The 20,000-nt window shown below is 39.4% G+C and overlaps 1 protein-coding gene across 1 annotated transcript in view; it reads left to right on the forward strand.

Moving 5' to 3' along the window:
• Positions 1-17,972, forward strand: part of LOC135102323 (arginine/serine-rich protein PNISR-like) — a 24,660-nt gene extending 6,688 nt beyond the window's left edge. The window contains exons 4-12 of the mRNA XM_064007365.1: positions 1,631-1,776; positions 3,907-4,146; positions 6,152-6,289; positions 6,995-7,264; positions 9,303-9,405; positions 10,023-10,079; positions 11,012-11,365; positions 16,500-17,387; positions 17,654-17,972. Coding sequence (XP_063863435.1) covers positions 1,631-1,776; positions 3,907-4,146; positions 6,152-6,289; positions 6,995-7,264; positions 9,303-9,405; positions 10,023-10,079; positions 11,012-11,365; positions 16,500-17,341 — 2,150 coding nt within the window. The 3' untranslated portion in view covers positions 17,342-17,387; positions 17,654-17,972. The remainder of the gene's footprint in view (positions 1-1,630; positions 1,777-3,906; positions 4,147-6,151; positions 6,290-6,994; positions 7,265-9,302; positions 9,406-10,022; positions 10,080-11,011; positions 11,366-16,499; positions 17,388-17,653) is intronic.
• The last annotated feature ends 2,028 nt before the right edge of the window (positions 17,973-20,000 follow it).

Here is a 20,000-nt window from a genome sequence, read left to right on the forward strand (position 1 = left end):
AAGTGAGCTTTTTTTTTTCATTCATAATTTTTGTTGACCCTGGCCAGTGGCTCTCTAACATATTCGGGACAGTATATAACACATACCATGCATAGCTTGGAACACAGAAAGGCTGGTGGCAAGAGATCAACATTCACTTAGGTCTGTGGATTAGTTACTGAAGAGAAAGGGAAAAATGAAAGCTAAAAAATGCTGTCCTGCCATTGAAATTTTAACAAAAAAGTTGTAGATATTGGTTTTTATTTTTAGTCTTTTTTATTTCAATGAAATCTCTCAGTTGCCAGAGAGAGAGAGAGGGGGGGGGCAAGGGCTTGGGAGCTTAGGAGATAAGGAGAGGGATATGAGAAGGATAGAAACAAGAAGTGAAGGGGGATAGGGAGGTGAATATGAAGTGGGATTGAGAAAGGTATGGCTTAATTTATGTCATGACTTCAGTCAATGATATTTACCTACTAAAATCCCTTGAGTTGACATGTTGCTTCAGCTAAAAATAAGGGTAAGAAGACTATTTCCCCAAATAGGGAGCTGGCTGTTCATTTTAGTTATTTTACTTCACTCACTCAGTATTCTTCTGCCCCCCGCCACTAATGAAAGTGGCGTGCATGATAAACAAACAGGTTTCATAATGCAGGAAAAGTGCCCATCTCAGCTAAAATAGAGGGCTCAGTATGAAAATGTGGCAACATTGCCAGGTAGTTTGAACATCCTGTCAACTGTTGTATCTATACCTGTCACCACTCATTTGACTTGACCCCATTAAGGAGTACTCGCATTTGCCCCACTCGCCTGGATGTTGTGCCAGATGTATTTGCACTTTGCATGTCGATGTTATGATTTAAGTGTTAATGGCACATACTTTTAAGTATTCTAAACCAATATAGACCTTATTGACTCCCTCCAGAAGGGTGGTCTTGGGTCTAAATTTATTTCTAAGGAGACAGGATTACCACAAAGACTGTGCACAATGAGGTGTTGGTTGAAAAGATGCTGTGAAAATAATGATAATGCCAACCCATTGAAACAAACTACTCTGGATGAAGGTGTGTTCTGTCACAAAGAACTTTACTTTTTAATAAGGGATCAGCTGAATACCTCATCATTTCTCACAGCAGGAAAAATAAAGCAAAAAAATATTGGTGTGTGTGTGTGACACAAAATATAACATCATCATCAATGCTCCACTTTCATTGGCAGCGGGTGTAGTACATTATAATTAACATGTGATTTATCATTCTTACTGGGCTAACAGCCAAGGATCCAGCTAAGGTGAATAGGTTGTGTGTTATAGAAAAGTGAGAAAACTGTTGTGGCAATAACATAAACAATTATTCATGTAAAATATTATTTTTAAGAATTTGGAATTATATACTTGCTATTTTGTGACAATAATCATCTTTTAAAAGTAGAAAATTATAAAATCTAAAACAACAGTAAAAGTTATTGATCAATTCTTATTGATGCTATAATTCTTGCAAAACAAGTGATTTGTTCAAAAGCTTAATTTTGGAGTACTATTAATTTTTCTCTGCCTTATGAGATGCCTCATTAGACATTTTTAAAATGTTTTAAAGTTTGAGCAGTTTGATGCACAGAACAAATATTCATGTTGTTGTGTTGGTAACCCTTTCAGGTGAGGTGTGGAGTGGATGGGGAGGAGAGTGGCCACAAGCCCAGGCTGGAATGGGCTGGGGCTGGGGTTGGCCTGTTGACTCTTACTCTCAGGGTGGAGCACCATCTGCTCCAGACATTACCCCACACCAGTACAGCAGCAACAATGTAAGTCACTCAGTGAGCACAAATAATTGTTGATATGTTGATATGATTTTTTGTAATATCTTTTTTTCATATTTGATTTTCCTGTAGGAAGCTACTTGTAATAGCAATTATATATATATATATATATATATATATATATATATATATATATATATATATATATATATATATATATATATATATATATATATATATATTTATTTATTTATTTATTTATTTATTTATTTATTTATTTTATTTTTTTTTATTATTATGTAGGAGGGACAATGGCCAAGGGCAACAAAAATCAATAAAAAACAAAATCCCCACTGAGATGCCAGTCCCATAAAAGGGTCCAAAGCAGTAGTAAAAATTTGAAGGATAAGTGTCTTGAAACCTCCCTCTTGAAGAAATTCAAGTCATAGGAAGGTGGAAATACAGAAGCAGGCAGGGAGTTCCAGAGTTTACCAGAGAAAGGGACGAATGATTGAGAATACTGGTTAACTCTTGCATTAGAGAGGTGGACAGAATAGGGGTGAGAGAAGGAAGAAAGTCTTGTGCAGCGGGGCCATGGGAGGAGGGGAGGCATGCAGTTAGCAAGATTAGAAGAGCAGTTAGCATGAAAATAGTGGTAGAAGACAGCTAGAGATGTAACATTGTGGCGATGAGAGAGAGGCTGAAGACAGTCAGTTAGAGGAGAGGAATTGATGAGACGAAAAGCTTTTGATTCCACCCTGTCTAGAAGAGTGGTATGAGTGGAACCCCTCCCAGACATGTGAAACATACTTCATACATGGACGGATAAAGCCCTTGTACAGAGTTAGCAGCTGGGGAGGGTGAGAAAAACTGGCGGAGACGTCTCAGAATGCCTAACTTCATAGAAGCTGTTTTAGCTAGAGATGAGATGTGAAGTTTCCAGTTCAGATTATAAGTAAACAACAGACCGAGGATGTTCAGTGTAGAAGAGGGGGACAGTTGAGTGTCACTGAAGAAGAGGGGATAGTTGTTTGGAAAGTTGTGTTGAGTTGATAGATGGAGGAATTGAGTTTTTGAGGCATTGAACAATACCAAGTTTGCTTTGCCCAAATCAGAGATTATAAAAAGATCAGAAGTCAAGTGTCCTGTGGCTTCCCTGTGTGAAATGTTTACTTCTTGAAGGGTTGGATGTCTATGAAAAGACGTGGAAAAGTGCAGGGTGGTATCATCAGTGTAGGAGTGGATAGGACAAGAAGTTTGGGTTAGAAGATCATTAATGAATAATAAGGTGACAGGGCAGAATCCTGAGGAACAAAAACCACTTAATAGATTTAGGAGAAGAACAGTGACTGTCTACCACAGCAGGAATAGAACGGTCAGAAAGGAAACTCGAGATGAAGTTACAGAGAGAAGGATAGAAGCCGCAGGAGGGTATTTTAGAAATCAAAGCTTTGTGCCAGACTCTATCAAAAGCTTTTGATATGTTCAAGGCAACAGCAAAAGTTTCACCAAAATCTCTAAAAGAGGATGACCAAGACTCAGTAAGGAAAGCCAGAAGATCACCAGTGGAGTGGCCTTGACAGAACCCATACTGGCAATCAGATAGAAGGTTGTGAAGTGATAGATGTTTAAGAATCTTCCTGTTGAGGATAGATTAAAAACTTTAGATAGGCAGGAAATTAAAGCAATAGGATGGTAGCTTGAGGGATTAAAACGGTCACCTTTTTAGGGACATGTTGAATGTAGGCAAACTTCAAGCAAGAAGGAAAGGTAGATATACAGTGGTGACTTTGTTACAAACATTCTCTTAATGAATTTCCTTATTTCAAATTATATTTATTACTGTATTGGGGAAGGTTTGGTTAGTGGAAAAGTATTGCTTCCAAAATTGCTGCACAGACATGTACATATGCATAGTGAAGACAGCATTGCAAATTAACTTAATGTTATTATTTTTATAACATCTTACATGTATGTCTAAAGATGCATTTGTTTGATGCCTCTTCTGAAGAACTTCTCAAGGATTTTGGCACAACAAAAGTGTCTGCTTATTCCTGTATTTGTGGCTACTTATTCCTGCACTTGCATTATCACTTTGTATGGTCTAATCCTCTTTTTCTCATTTTTCTTATTATTTTTTAATTGTTTGGTGAATATGATGAATTTTATTGTCAGGGAGAGTATGGCTGGCCTGTTGTTGGTGGAGGAGGTGGCAACAGTGGTGGTCCAACAGATTATGCCATGGGGGACCCTAGAGAACGCCAGCCAAGGGAGTTTCCAGCTGGTGGCCTGGAGCAAGAGCGCCCTGGCCTGGCCAAGGAGGCAGACTTCCAGCTAGATGCAGCACAGAGGAAGAAGCTGCCTGCCTGGATACGAGAAGGTCTGGAGAAGATGGAGAGGGAGAAGCTGCGAAAGGTTAGTCTGTATATGTGTGTATTTACCTTGTTGTGAGTATTTACTTACTTGTGACATATGGGAAGGGAGCTATGCTCATGTTGTTCTGTTTCTATTAGCCCAAAATTTAAACTTCATTGTGTGTGTGTGTGTGTGTGTGTGTGTGTGTGTGTGTGTGTGTGTACAAATTAGCTATAATTTTCATTGGCATAATGTCTGTATCATTGTTTCTGTGACTGTGGATGTCGTTTTTTGGCATTGTCAACATTCTTTTCATTATCTTCCTCAGTAAAGTGTTTTCCTAGTTATTTAGAGTTGCATCCTAAAAAAGGACAAATGCTGAAAACCAATGCAAAAAGGAATTACATGTTCATCTCCAGAAGAGATTTAATCAATATTTAAAAGATTGGAGTGTAGTATTTACATTTATGATGAACTTCACTATCATGAGTCAAACTCTTATGTTTTTCTTTCCCAACTGTCTTTGCTGCCAACACCATTATCACTACCATACTTAGTATACTGTTTATGCCTCATTTATTCTTTTTACTGTTAACTAGAAGTTAAGTAGGCTGGTAGAGAGGTTTGTATTGGTCTATAGAAGGAACCTGAAAGTTAATGAAGGAAAAAGTAAGGATATGAAGTGCACCAGAGAGGCAGGTGGTAGGGTGAATGTAAAGCTGAATGGTGAAGAGCTGGAGGAGGCAGACTGTTTCAGATATTTGGGATGTACAGTAGTGGTGGATGGAGGAGTGGAGACAGGTCAGAGCTATGGTGAAGGAAGCAGGAAAAGTATGAGACATGAATAGACTGACAGTAGGACACTTGGAATGAATAGAGAATATTGTATTAAGGGAAAGTATAGCCTGCTGGAGTGTATGGTGCTGAGACTCAGAGTGGGAGTAGTAGACAAGAGGAGATTGAATGTAATGGACATGAGATGCCTAAGGAATATGTGTGGAGTGACTCAGAAGGACAGAGTCAGAAATGAGGAATTGAGAAGGAGAATGGGTGTTGTGAAAGGCTTGGCAGGATGGGCAGAGCAATGAGTGCTGAGATGGTATGGACATGTTGAGAGAATAAAGGATGGTAGGCTGGTGATGATGTGTGAGAGATGAGAACTTGCAAGGTAGGCCATGTAAGGGATGGATAGACAGTGTGAAGGAGGCCTTAAAGGGAAGAAGACTGACACTGGAGCATAGTGGGATGATTGTGCATGACAGAAGAAAATGAAGAGCAATTGTGAGTGAATGAGGAATGACATGGCCCTGTGACCTCTGCCACACATAGATGGTCTCACACATTTGGAGCAGTCGGGTGTGGTATGGGAGAGTACTTGTTATGAAGGAGCCTTGTTCTGGACCAAACTATTCAACCTGTGTGACTGATCACATAAAGTGATGGAAGGAGTACTTTCTCTTCTCTGGAGGCAGGGGACTGAGAGTGGTGTGAATAATTGTGAATGTGAAAGTTGTGTGCCTTGGGTACTCTTCTTTTTGGACGAGACAGCCTTGGTATATGCATGTATATTTGTACTTGCACTATTAATACTGCCAACAATCTCTCTCTCTCTCTCTCTCTCTCTCTCTCTCTCTCTCTCTCTCTCTCTCTCTCTCTCTCTCTCTCTCTCTCTCTCTCTCTCTCTCTCTCTCTCCCCCAGCTTATAAAATAGGAAATCGGGTAATATGTCTGGCACCAAGAAGCAGATAAATCTAATATGAATATTGCTAATCTAATAATAAATGTTGCTATTATCAGTTGAGTGGTTCTTGTTTGGGTGGAAAAAAAACAACAAAAGGCAAGAAAAAAATGCAGTGATTCGCTGCTTAGTAAAAAGATTTAGGTCATACAATGGAACCTCAGTTACCGAATGCTTCAATTTTCGAACAAAATTTTGAACTCATAATTGCATTGATTGCCTGCATCCACATCCATGGATTTATGAATCAGAACATCCCATCTCCTAATTTATATTTTGTTCTGAGGCACAAATTTAACTTGAAAAACTTGAAAACCATCTTTACAGTTGGAAAAAGAGCGCCAGATGTCAGAGAAGGAGGAGATGCTAAAGAGGAAAAGGGAAGAAGAAGCTCGGGCAAGACGCATCCTGGAAGAAGACTTGGCTAATGATGGCAAACCTCGTGTCCCTAGGAAGAGCAAATTTGTAAGTAATTGTGCATGTGAAAGATGTATGAGGCAAGACAAAGCTTCCTTATTTTTACCTTGTTAGATTTGATAAATTATGTAGAAAATCAGCTCACCATCAACCTCCTTTCTGGTTGACCAAGTTGTGCCTCCCTCCAGCATGCAAAATGAGTACCATTCTTAATGTAGTTAGCCACATAGTACCCACACATGTATATGCATAGTTTTATGGCTCCAGACTTAATATAAATGACACTGAGCTTGATCAGTGTGAAGAGGCAGTATTCACAAAAATGTTCATGTATTTAGAGTTCATCAAGTCAAGGAAGGAAATTAATGAAAATAATACCTTTTTCATTTCTTCATTCTTCATTTTTCATTTTCTTCATTTTCATTTAGTATTATTGAACTATTTAATTCAATAATACTAATTGAATGATTCTCTACTTAGAAAATTTCTATAAATTAAGGGAGCATCCATGTATCAAGTCATTTTCTATGAGAGAGAGAGAGAGAGAGAGAGAGAGAGAGAGAGAGAGAGAGAGAGAGAGAGAGAGAGAGAGAGAGAGAGAGAGAGAGAGAGAGAGTGGATTGTGGTTTAGAATGAGTAACTTTGTGTAAGTCAATTTGTGATAGATGAGATGTGTGATTTTCTATTTATTATGTTATTGAATTTTAAGTCTAGAATGTGTGAAGACAAGTGTTGTAGCTAAGTACCTTTCAGGACAGTGACAGTGAAACCTCTGACCGAAGCCGTTCAGGAAGTCCTGAGACAACCACTCCTGGACTGGGGCTGGCCAGGAAGAGGCGGTCCAGGTTTGAGCCTCGTGGGACAGGGGAAGCACAGGATCATGCAAAGGACAAGGAAGGAGTGGGAGAGGAAGAAGAGGAGGAGGACGAAGAAAGGGACAAGGAAGACACAGATGTGAAACAGGCAAGGAGAACTGCATCACCTGAGCCCATCAAGACTGAAGAAGAGAGGATGCAGGAAATGGTGAGTGACTTTTGCCTTCTATTTTACTAATACACTGTCACTGGCCTGTCTGTCCAAGTCTCTTGCATGCTAAAATATACTTTGTGGAAATATATGAATAACATTGATTTTACTTGTTTTGTGAAAGTCTGAAAACACTTGCAGTAGTGTTGAACCAGACTAAAGCATGAATTTATATTTGCTGGATTTAATCTTTGCTGACCAGATTTGAAAATCTTCCTTAAATGTGATATCTGATAGACCTCAATTATCAGAGTACATGAATAGCAATTGCTGCCTAATGGGTACTTGGAAGAGGTAGAGGTGTTATTTTCAGCCCATGCTCACTCTCACATTGGATGCTATATTAGTATACTCCAAGATGGAACTAAGAGAAAGGGTGCTGTGAACATTAGCTCTTGGTTTGAGTTTTTATTTTGGCTTTAATTGGTTTAGCTTAGCTTTATTGGTGAGCTAACAATGAACATCAGGTAACTTGATATTTGTGTGTTGTAATAGAAGGTTTTAAGATTGATGTGCCTGTCCCTTTTCATCAGGGGCTGACAGGCCTAAAAATGTGAATGATGTGTGTGAGTGTGGTACTGGCCTGGTTTATAGATAGATATGGGTATGATAGTGAAAGATAAAGAGTAGAGAGAAACCTTTTGGAATGACGTTGAAGTGTGTGCAGTTTTGGAGTGAATATGAATTTAGTACAGCTAGGCTAAAGCTAGAGTTAGGGATGTAATAATTGAAAGTGTAAACTGTTTAATGACATCAGCATATGATGAAACTTTGCTACATCAAGATTGACCTTTATTGTGATACTTTTTAGGTTCCCTGCCTGTTCCAGGACACAATCAGCATTTTCATGAGTCACACCCTGGGATGTGTTTTACTTTCTCTCTCTCTCTCTCTCTCTCTCTCTCTCTCTCTCTCTCTCTCTCTCTCTCTCTCTCTCTCTCTCTCTCTCTCTCTCTCTCTCTCTCTCTCTCTCTCTCTCTCTCTCTCTCTCTCACAGCTTCTCTTTCCAACTCTTGCACCATTTCTTCTATGGCCCTTCTCCCTATTGTTAAGAATTTCCAGTACATAATCTGCCATCACAATGGCAAATACAGTGCTTACACTGCAATAGAACCAGCAGTTCTCTCTCTCTTGGTTACTCTGTCACTAGCAGTATCTACAGCCATCCCTAGAAGTGGATAATAAGCACAGACAATCTGTTCCATGCTTATATCCCTCCAGGCAATTACAGCATGCCTGAGACTTTTCTAAACATAAATTTTTTCCTCTGATTCCTGATTGTTTGATTTTCTTCATCTAATTCTTCAGCCAGCTCCATGTCTTTGCCATTTTCTGTCAGTGCTTTTAATGCTTTGTCAAAGGTTGTGTTTGTGAACTCAAAGTTGCTTGTGTCTTTCAATGTAGTATTTGCATTGTTGAGGATGAGAAGGATCTTGTGTACAAGATATTTCCTCTTGCAGAATGCCTTTGTCTTCACAAACCAACACAGGCATATTTCACCATTTGTCCAAGCTGCTTTGTTCCCATTCCAGTAGTAGTCCAGCATGTTCATGTCCAGGCATTGGGGATAGCACTGTGGACTTCACAGCGACCGACAACCCAAAATGCCAGCTTGTGGATGCCTATTACACTACACACCTTGAACTTTTTTCTTTTGGTCAATATTTATAACTTTCATTACACTTTTCAGTCTAGTGCCACTCTCTATAGCTGCTTGAGGGTTTGGTGATAGGATAGAGGAGTCCATTGTTCAAGTGGGGTAGTGGTTAGTACCGTATGTTTAGATGAATGACAGGACAATGAATGACCTGGCTTGGCTTGGGGCTTGAAACCAGTGAACTTTAAGGGAGCATCATATACATAGATGAGACAAGCTACTGGAATGAAAGCAACGTGTGTGTTATAACTACAATGACGCTGTGAATAGCATTACTTTCTGTAAGTGTGGGATGAAGATTGCTTTCAGTTGATACAGAAACATCAATGAATCTATTGTACTTTCATGGACCCTTTACACCCTTTGCTTTTTGCACAGATGGTGAAACTGCGGAGATGGATGACAGAAATCCTGTTGGATGTTACAACGGAGATGATGGAGGAAGTGGCAACAGAGGTGGTGAATCGTGCCCGCATGAAAGGTATTCTCCAGGTTGTCCTAGTTACCTCTAGTTTGTTTGTAGTAGTCCTGGGTGGTGGTGAACAAAGCCTATCATGGCACCTCTTCATAAACTGTAGTTTTCATTCATCCCTCCTGGTTCATAATATTTTCCTTTAAAAGAGGTGAAAACAAGGAAATTCAGGTCCATGCATTTACTAAGTAATGGACATTGAGAACAGTTTTAACCAGCAGTCAGAATGTTTTATGTAAAAGCTAGGAGAAAAGCAATAGTAGACTTCCTGAGAATTGATTAACCAAGTGCATCTGAGGTTAAAGTGATTCATTATGAAATCACTCATGATTATTTTTATATCACAATCAGAAATGGGGAAGAGGTTTCAGATGGAGACCTGCATTCTAAAGTGAGTGTGAATTTATGTTAAACTTTGGAAATTTTTGTCATTAATTTTAATTTAAAAAGTGTTATCAAAAAAGTTGTGTGAGTGAGTAGCAAGTGTTTCGCAGATCTATGGTGCTGAGGAGGCCTCTTCCCTCTGAAATAAAAGTAAATTTCATTATAGAGGTGAGCATAGTGTGGTAAGGCCAGAGCACCGGCCTTCCCGCACCACACACTAAAACTTCCTGTGTTTGTCTAAGCTCCGGCAGTTCAGGTCAAGAAGAGCTCGGCCCTTGCCTCTTTGTCGGGCAGCATTGGTAAGTTGCAACTACCTGTTCCTCTTCAGTTCTGTGGCTTCTTATTTTATGCTGTCATTTCTGATGTAAGGCTTACTACTTCAGGGGAGTAGAAAAGGTAGAAACTAAACAAAAACCAGTATCTTTCAATTGAGTACTTTAGGTTTACTACTGTTGAAGGTAATGGTTAATGCACACCTTAAAGCAAAGGAATACAAGAAATATATCTTTTCCTTTTAGCAAGATGCTGGTTTCCTTTCCCCTTCAGTTTCCTCTCCAAATTCCTGTTTTTTTATGTATGCCTTGTCAGTATAGTACTATTGCAAAGATTTGTATTTTCTTCATGATTCCCTCAGTGTGGGGCTATTTGGGCTCTATAAAATTTAAGCTTGTATAATTCTTCATGATTCCCTCAGTGTGGGGCTATTTGGGCTCTATAAAATTTAAGCTTGTATAATTCTTCAGGATGTAAGCTTTGAAATCAATGTGGGATTTATCCTTTTTTAGAGATTACAAATTTCTTCAGGCATAATTGTATCCTACTCACTGTTACATCTCACTAAGGACAACTGTAACTCCTTAGCTGGCAATTGAATGTGGGACCTTAGATGTTTTACCGTGATAGGAAACTGAACATTACGTAGATTACTTTACAGTGTATAGTAATAGAACAAGTTGAAATACTGAAATGTCTAATTATACTAGTGACTGATGGATAACAAGAAATGGTAGTGGCACAAGGCTATTGTTTACAACCAAGCATTTCATTGTTTTGTGTCATGAATCAAAACACTGTAATTAAGTCCCAAAATGTGCTTGTTAATACACATTATGCAAGCATAGACACATGACATGTCTATCTTAGGCTTTGTGTACATAAATTTCCTCTGGGGTATCGGGGGGAGGGGGGAGGTGGATGTGGAGCCCACAAGTAATGCTTATATATGTTGCAGGGCTTGGTATGTACAGTGATAGTGAGAGTGAGGGCGAGGCGTCTGGTGGTGGACGGGGAGAGACGGACAGTGATGAGGAGCTGCGTCAGACCATCAGGCGCAAGAGGAGGGACTTTCAGGTCATGGAGCGAGACATCCTTCAGCGCCTGCAGGCTGAAGAAATGGCTGAGCGTGCAAAGAAGTTGCATCCCCAGGAATCTGATTCAGATGAGGAGGGCCAGGAGCAGACAGGCATGGGCGAACAGGAATCTAAAGTTGGAGGCGAGGCAGACAAGGCTGGTGGTCAGTTCCGACTGCATCCTGAACAGCAACAGGAGGAGGTGGAAGAGGAAGAGGAATATCCTCCAGTGATGAGTGAGTATTATTTTAACTGTATAGGAGGGCCAACCTACATTGTGTCTTTCAGCTAAACCAGTTTATCAGTGACAGGTGAGAGGTCCCAGATTCAAATCATGGGCTGGATAATGGCAAATTGTGTAATTTTGCCTTTTTATCATGTAACTTTGGTTTACTTGGCTGTGGATGAGTAAGGGATAGAAGCCATTGAAATGTAACCTTGTTTCCTGGAAGGAGCAAAAGGTTAGGAATATTATCTTCCTGTCATTCACTCATGGTCATCTGACTCTTCCCTTATGGAAAGAGGTCAGAGTTCGTAGTGACTGATTTTCAGGCTGGACTAAGACTATCCATATATCACACAATGGGGCAGAGAGGTCACAGGTGCTCAGCTTACAACCAGTACCTGTGAGGTGAACATAAGGCTATATGTTTAGAGACTCATCCATCTCCCTTATCTCTCCTAAGTCAGACCCAGTCCTTTGTTGTGTGCTGAGTTTGGTAGCCACTATTCTTTGTAGTGTGTGTGTGTGTGTGTGTGTGTGTGTGTGTGTGTGTGTGTGTGTGTGTGTGTGTGTGTGTGTGTGTTTACCCAGTTATGGTTTATGGAAGGAGTCTAAGCTTGTACTGGACTGTCTCAGTATCTACTCTTATCCAGTTTTCCTTAAAATCATGTATAGTTATTGCATTTACTACTACTTTTTGCAGCTCATTCCAGATTCCTGCAGTCCTTTGCAGAACTGCAGGAATCTTAATATCCTTTCTACATACACTCTTCTTCACCTTCTCATGCCCTCTTGTGCTTCTAAAGTCTCTCACCACCAAATCATTCTGGTCCAGTTTTTCATAGCCTGACAAAATCCAACATAAGACAATCAGATCACCTTGTGTGTCTTTTCTCTCTTCCAAGATGGGCATGTTTAGTTTCCTTAGTCTCTCTTCATATGATGTCTGATAGGGTCAGAGACGACTTTGTTGCTGCTCATTGTATTCTGTATTTTTACATTCCTTTTAGTTCTGGGAGACCATATCACTACTGCATATTTCAAACGATGTCTTAGATGTGTGCACCACATGCTCACATGCTTGCATGTTGACTAGAAGAGACAGAAAGAGTCCATGGGCTAGTCTATGGTCTGCGCAAAAACTTACTTTTGTCACAGGAATGGCGCGATAACTTTTCACATAGACTCAAATTCTCCTCCTGCAAGAGAGCCGAGAGGGTTGAGAAAGATTTTGTATGTCTGACAGTGAGGTACACCCTCCTCACACAGCATGGATGGAGACGCTTCTCTTTACAATATCAGTTGTCAAAGAGAGCTGATATATGGTACTGCCTCATTTGCTTTTCCTGTTTTCTGCTCGTATTGTGCTTTTGTTTTTATGTATTAGAGTGTAGACATGGATGGAAAGCACACTGATTAGAAAACTATTCAAGCTGTCATAAATCTCCATAAAGCAGGTCTTAAAAGCAAAGAAATCTGCATTCAAAAGGGGTTGAAGCTCCAGGAGCTAATACAAAAATTCAAAGTGGGCAGGAGCAAAAGTTTACCACTCCCACAAAAGCCACCTGGAAAGCCATGTAAGGTACCTGAGAGGACATGGACACTTCTCAGGAGGCAGCTGGAGGTCAATCCCAGCCTTACAGGATGCCAAATTAAGGAAGGGAATCCTAGTGTTTTAGCTGGTGTCTCTCTGTACTGTTCATGACACTTTGTGCCGTGACCTTGGGTACCGCAGTTACTGTGTAAAGAAAAAGCCGCTTATAAATGACAGAAAGGAAAGAATTCAGTTTACAAAGAAATATCAAGATTGGATCTTAGATAAGTGGCGTACTGTATTGTGGTTTGATGAAAGCACTTTCTATGCGAGTTGGAGTGTACAGGTGCCCAGGATCTGATTCTAATGACTCCTGCTACACTCAGAAAACCACAAAACACTCTCAGAGTTTAATGCTTTTGGGGATGTTTTACTTTCAGTGGCCTCAGTGATCTTGATGTGCTCCCTAAAAACACTACTGTCACAAAAGAAGTGTATTTGGAATTCTTAATGGATAGTTTTAAGTCATTGTTAAAATAACCAAAGCTAAAATTTTCCAATAGGATGGGGCTCCAGCTCATCCTGCTAAAATTGTTAAGGAATGGCTAGATAACTGTGAAGTCAACACTATAAAAGAATGGTCTGGTAATTCACCAGATATTTCTCCAGGAGAGAATTTATGGGCTGTGATTGAGGCCAAATTACGAGGCTGTGACACCTCCACGTTCTCCAAGCTGAAAAAAGAGCTTTGCAAATGTTGGGTAGAATTCAAGCCTGAGACACTTCAAGATTTAGCTGATAGTGTTCCAAAATGTTGCAGAGGGTGCTGAAGAAACAAGAAAACACAATAAAATACTAAGCATTGGGTGAAGTTAGAATTTGGTAGTTTTTTGTGATCTGACAGGAAATGTGCAAACGAAAACTCTTGGTGTGGTAACTTTTTGCACAGACTGTATACAGTGTTGTGCAGCATGATTTTGGAGCATGGCATTGTTCCTCGAAACTGACATTGTAGATAGAAACACTGAATGACCTAAACCTCCTGGGTAGAAACTGAATTCATGGACTTCTCTACATGTTCATTTGGCACCTATTGTGGTCAGTTTTGGTGCCATGTTCCAAAACCATTCTCTGAAGCTGATCATTGTAGACACTTCTGGTCTGTCCCCATGCCTTGACACTGATCTGAAAAAGTGCTTGACCACTAAATGTGCTACACTGATTGTATAAACAAGCCTTATGCCACACAGAAAAGGAAGGGTAGGAAGTACTAAAATCTTGTAGTAAAGTATTGAAAATGTATGAAAGGCCAGCTAATCATGAAAATTAATGTAGTAAGCTGTGTGATTATGAAAAAAGTGTACAACATGATAAGCTTTTGCTGCAAAGAGCTTTTATGGCTAACCTCTTAGCCAGTTGACTTACATAAAGATGTTTAGGAGCTGGTGGAGTTATGGGCATATAGCTATTGTAACAATGCTCATAGCCCTAATGGTAGCCTGATACCACCAGTGGCAAGGGTCCCTACAACCTGAGGATTTGTGGACGATTTTTTCCTTGATAAGAATTTCCTGCACTGGTGCATGTCTTATACCAAGACAGGAGGCTCTCCTCTTAGCTAGCATCTAAAATTGTGCAGTGCATAGTGGTGATATATATATATATATATATATATATATATATATATATATATATATATATATATATATATATATATATATATATATATATATATTTATATTTATATAGAAGTGTAGATGATGGGCATGAATGTGGTGTAAAGAAGGAAGAAGCAAACAGTCATTAAATGTAGAGATGCCCTTGGACATTTAGTATGCAACACCATGTTTGTTGTGGGAGAAAGGGATTTGAGCATACTGTGAGTAAAAGGACCATCTCTTTTGAAATGGAAAAATAGAGAACAGGGGTGGCCAAGAGAATAAAATTTACTTGTGCAAGAATAGGAATAGGTTTTGACTATTATGAAAGTCTACCCCCACAGGGTAGTTCTTAGGAATCTGTTAGATATAAATTTAAAACGGACAGAGATCTTATGAATCGACTTGTGAATGGACTTGGTAAGAAGTAAAGTTATTCTCTTCCTAGTTATCAAGAATCTTAGTGACTTGAAGGTGCGAGTTGTATCCCAAAACCTGAACTGTTATTTGCTATTGAACCAGAAAATTGGAGCAAAGAAAATTAAGCTGGCCACCAATGATCATTGTTAATATCTGAGGCCTCCCGCATTAGGAGGGGTGCTCACACCAAAATAAAGTGAAAAAAATGCGCCCAAAGTTTGGTGAACTTCTAACAACCATAACTTTTTTATTATACATGCTTTGACAATAAATATGGTTTCAAAATGGTCGGTAGACAATCAAAATCACAATGGTCTTAAAAAATGTTCAAGATCATGATATTCATTACCCAATTAAAAATTTATTTATTTTTTTGTAAATTATGATTTCATAAATTCACTGAAGTTTGAGTGCATTATTACTCATAATACTGCACACAATAATGATAATTTGTGAATATTGAAACAAAAACACAATAACTATTAACGATAACATTAAGTGGAAAAATTATGAAGAAACTGGGCAACGGGCTGCTCATCCAATTACACTCCATTACCATTATCACTACCCCATAGAAAAGGTGTCTGTTCTAGGTCATTGCACCACGTGTATCACCCTCAGGTGACACCTCTGGTAGCCCCTCATTTTGCACAACATGTTGTACACCATTGTCAGACAATATTGGGAAAGTTTGGTGATTGTAGCACTAACACATGTCTACAGCAGAAAAGCTGGGAGTGTCCTTTCTGTCTCAACCAAGACACCGAAACAAAAGGAGCTAATGGTGGGTGAATGCAACTGGCCTCCCATTGGCTGAGAGTGTCATGTCATCAGAGGGGAGGATTCTGATTGGCTGATGCCCTCCCTGCACTAGAGTGAGCCACCCGTCATATATGGAATTTGCCCGATAAAATTTTCCAAATTATAATGCTACTGAATGGGCAGCTCTTCTAACACAGAATATAGCTTAGCAACTTGTTGTGCCTGCATTGATAGTCGACTAGACATCAAAGTTGTTCTTTCTTTGTGTATATATATATATATATATATATATATATATATATATATATATATATATATATATATATATATATATATATATATATATATATATATATATTTTTTTTTTTTTTTTTTTTTTTTTCTTCACCTTACTGACAGGACACTCATCCGCTCCTGGGCAAAAGTTAAGACTTCAACAGAGTGCTATACACAATTATCTCGGTTTTGGTTGGGGTGGTGCAAGTGGCCCTTCTAATGCAGGACGACTCATCTACAGAATTTATACTTTCAGAAAAAGGATATTCTATCCACCTTGGCCTGTTTTAATTCCTGGATCAGATTCATCTGTTGAGTGAAAGGAGTTAAGAAAATAAATGTAGTTAATAGTTGGTGATAGACTATTTGAGATTCTTTTGCTGACTGCTGAAGTGCCATAGAGAGAAGGCCAACATATGAGCATATAATGCCTTTTAAAAAATAATTAGGTTTACTTAATGTTTTTCAAAGTATTTAATTTCATATTTCCCTTGCAGGTAATGGGAAAACCATGAAGTTTGTCCCACCTCAAGATCCAGAGGTGGGCTCCACACAACCAGATAGTAGTACACCTAATGGTTCCTTAAAAGAGGACAATGATTCTAAGGCATCAATTGAAAGTGTGGATTCTGAAGAGGACTCAAAGTCATCCTTGAGTGATCACTCTCATTCTAGTGATGGGAAAAGAAGGAAACGAAGGAAAAGTAAAAAGGATAAAAAGAGACGAGAAGGGAGAAAAAGAAGTAGGAGTAGGTCAGGTAGTAGGGGAAGAGAAGAAAAGAGGGAACACAAAAAGAAGAAGAAAAGGAAAGAGATCAGTCGCAGTAGAAGTAGAAGTTCGGGGGAATACAGCAGGTACAAGAGTAGAAGTAGGAGCAGAGATAGCTACAGGAGGAAGAGAGACATTAGCAGGACACCAAGCATGGAGAGATCTTCACGCAGACACTACAGCAGAGACCACTCCAGGTCCCGTTCGAGAGGCAGAGACAGGTCAAGGGGGAGAAACAACGCACGAGGCTGGTCCAGAGAAAGGTCAAGAGGCAAACACAGGAGCAGGTCTCGGGGTAGGAAGAGCAACAAGAAGCGGCACAGGGGGAGTAGTAGGAGTAGGGCCAGAGAACGGCACCGCAGCTATAGAGATGGAAGTGAGGATAGTGCCAGCAGGAGCAGAAGCAGAAGCAGAAGCAGGGACTACAGTTGGAAGAGAGACAGATACCGTTCAAGGTCACATAGTAGATCAAGAACCCCCAAAAGGTCCAAGAAACGTCACAGGTCTCGGTCCCTAAGCTCAACCGTGTCTCTTGCTAAGAAGTCAAGGAGATCTCGGTCATCTTCGTAGGCAAGTGAAGCTCCTCTCGTGAGTGCTGTGGTAAGACAACCCTCAGGTAAGTTACCAGTCATCCCAGATGCCTGTATTTTTTTTGTTTTTTTAGTTTCAGATCAACTACTCGCCTACCAGGTTTTCTCCACTGTTTTGGGTGGAATTTTCAGAATTAGCTTAACAGCAAATTCATTTGCTTTTGCTGTGTTCTTGAGTCATTATAATAAGATAGGTGGGAGTCTTGAACCTGTAAAGCAATATAAAGAGTTAGCAGTTGATGCTTTTATTTATTGGAGACCATATTTTTTTATGGTTTGTTTTCTGTTTCAGCGGAATCTTGGTCACTTGGCCACCTTGGAAGTCAACCTTTCCACCCTCACTCTGTATCCCAAAACTGGTCTGATGTGTATAGTTCTCTTAAGAGGAAGTTATGTAATTTATTTAAATTACAATTAAGTCTCATTACTGGAATAATTAGTATCTTGAATGTGAATTCATGAATTTGAGTGAAATTTCTGTAATTACAGTTAACATCCTTAACATCCTTCTCAAATAACAAACTTCATATTCAAGAGATTGGCCTTTTTTTCAGGTTCTTTGATTATAAATATTGCTCATGTAGTTGACATGAAAGACTAGAAGATTTACATTTCCTCTTTCATTCTCCTCTGTGTAATGGACCCTCACATTAATTTCAAGTCAGGTAACAAATGCATCTTGTCAAGTGTCTTGGTAGGGAAGTCACCTGCATGTGCCAATTTTGAAACTGCTATTCTGACCACCTTTAATTTAACCATTATATAATGGCAGAATGCAGTTTTATTCATAAGAATAATTCCTATTAATAGGATGCCCTAAATATTCCCTTTCACTTTAACTGGCATGGCATGTCAGGAAGATGAAATTAGTGATAGCCAGTCACTTTCTCTTTGTGACTATCTCATCTTTTGAGAATAATTTAGTATTGTATGTTGGGTCACCAGTGTGCCCAGTGACACAACAGAGAGAAAGTGAATAAAGATATGACATGTAAGGAGGAAGATGCTGCAGCTCCCAACCTTAGAAATGAGAAGGGAAAGACTTCACAGCAGTGTCCCGAGTGATGAAGACCTGTGTTGTGTATAGAATTAAAGGAACAAGAGGACACAGAAGAAAGCTGAAAAGATCTTGTTGGAAGAAAAATTACAAAGCACAGCTTTCCCAACAGAAGCATAGAAGCCTGGAATAATCTAGATGACAGCAGGATCTATGCAAGGAGAATTCACTACTTTAAGAAAAAGTTTGAGAGTAGAGATATGGAAATAGGACAGTAAAAGCATAGTTCCTTTCTTGTATATCCCAACAAGGTAAACAGAACTGGGGAAATACACACACACAGACATATCACTTTCAATATTTCAGTCTACAGATTCATATTATGTTTATGAACCAAAGCCCCCAATATATAAAGATGTCCAAGTTTCTGAGCCTTAGGCTGGCTTATTTATATATTTTTTTCTGCGTTGTTTGTCTGCAGCAGTGCACAGAATACTTGCCAGTTTGTCGGTGTTTGTTCAAGATGGAGGATGTAAAAGAAGAGAGTGATCTCTGTGTATTAAAAAAGAGACGACGTAAATGGTGGACCCACCCAATAAACAGCTCTAAGTTTCATCAAGGAACATTCTACACGTTATATGATGATGACCTGCCATAATGTTCTGTAAAACATAGTTATATTCATAGTGTACCTTTACTACTATAGTGTATATAATAATAATAATAATAAACCTATTCATATTAGTACATAAAAATGCAGCACTCAACCTCTGGCACAGATTAACCATGACTGCTGCTCGGGGAAAAACCTCCCTTCTGAAGGGCTCCATATATTTCTATAGTATTCTAAGCCGCCTGGCACCACGTGTGTTAGCAGTGCACGTGGCTGGTAAATCACTGCCAGGCAGAAATTAAGTTGTGTTGCCAGTCTGTGATTTCTAAACCGCGGTAAAATAACACTTGTGTGAAGCCAGCCTTGTATCGGTGATGAAAGGATAATATTATTTCTTAAACCTCTCTTAAAATCCTTGGATACATTTCTCCCTTTCATAACTGTAAGAAGTGATCCTATGATATATTCTTTACACAATAGTTTGTTTCTCCTTCAGTCTCGCCATATTTACAGTACCCAGGTATTTCAAATCTCACCATGTTAGACACAACAAGTCCTTGCTTCACTAACATTCCTCCTGCATCTAATTTTATTTTCACATAATCCATGTACCTTATTTAAGACCTTAACTTTATTAATGCACATGTCACATGTCAAGATCTAATTACTATTAAGTAGTCTCAGTCACCTTTACACTGTTCTATCAATTGTTCTATCAACTCTCAACAATCTCTCCTCTGAATTAAACACTGATGTAGCATTGCAAACAGCAGCTGATTCCTTTAAGCTCTGTCCACACTAGTGGCCAAAGCCCACCGGGCTTTGCCAGTCACCGGGCAAAGCCCACAGGCACACAGAAACTGGTGTCCACACAGCAACGTCTGCCTGGCCCAGTCAGATGTGAGCAGCGGTGCAGCCTGGCAGTGTATCATTGTAATCTAATCAAGAAGGCTGTGTGGTATGACCATATGCAAAGCAAGAAGGACCACAAGAAGCTGTCACTGTGTACCACAGTACCTTCTCTGTCCC

The sequence above is a fragment of the Scylla paramamosain genome, chromosome 7 (assembly GCF_035594125.1).
Source record: "Scylla paramamosain isolate STU-SP2022 chromosome 7, ASM3559412v1, whole genome shotgun sequence".
NCBI lineage: Eukaryota > Metazoa > Arthropoda > Malacostraca > Decapoda > Portunidae > Scylla > Scylla paramamosain.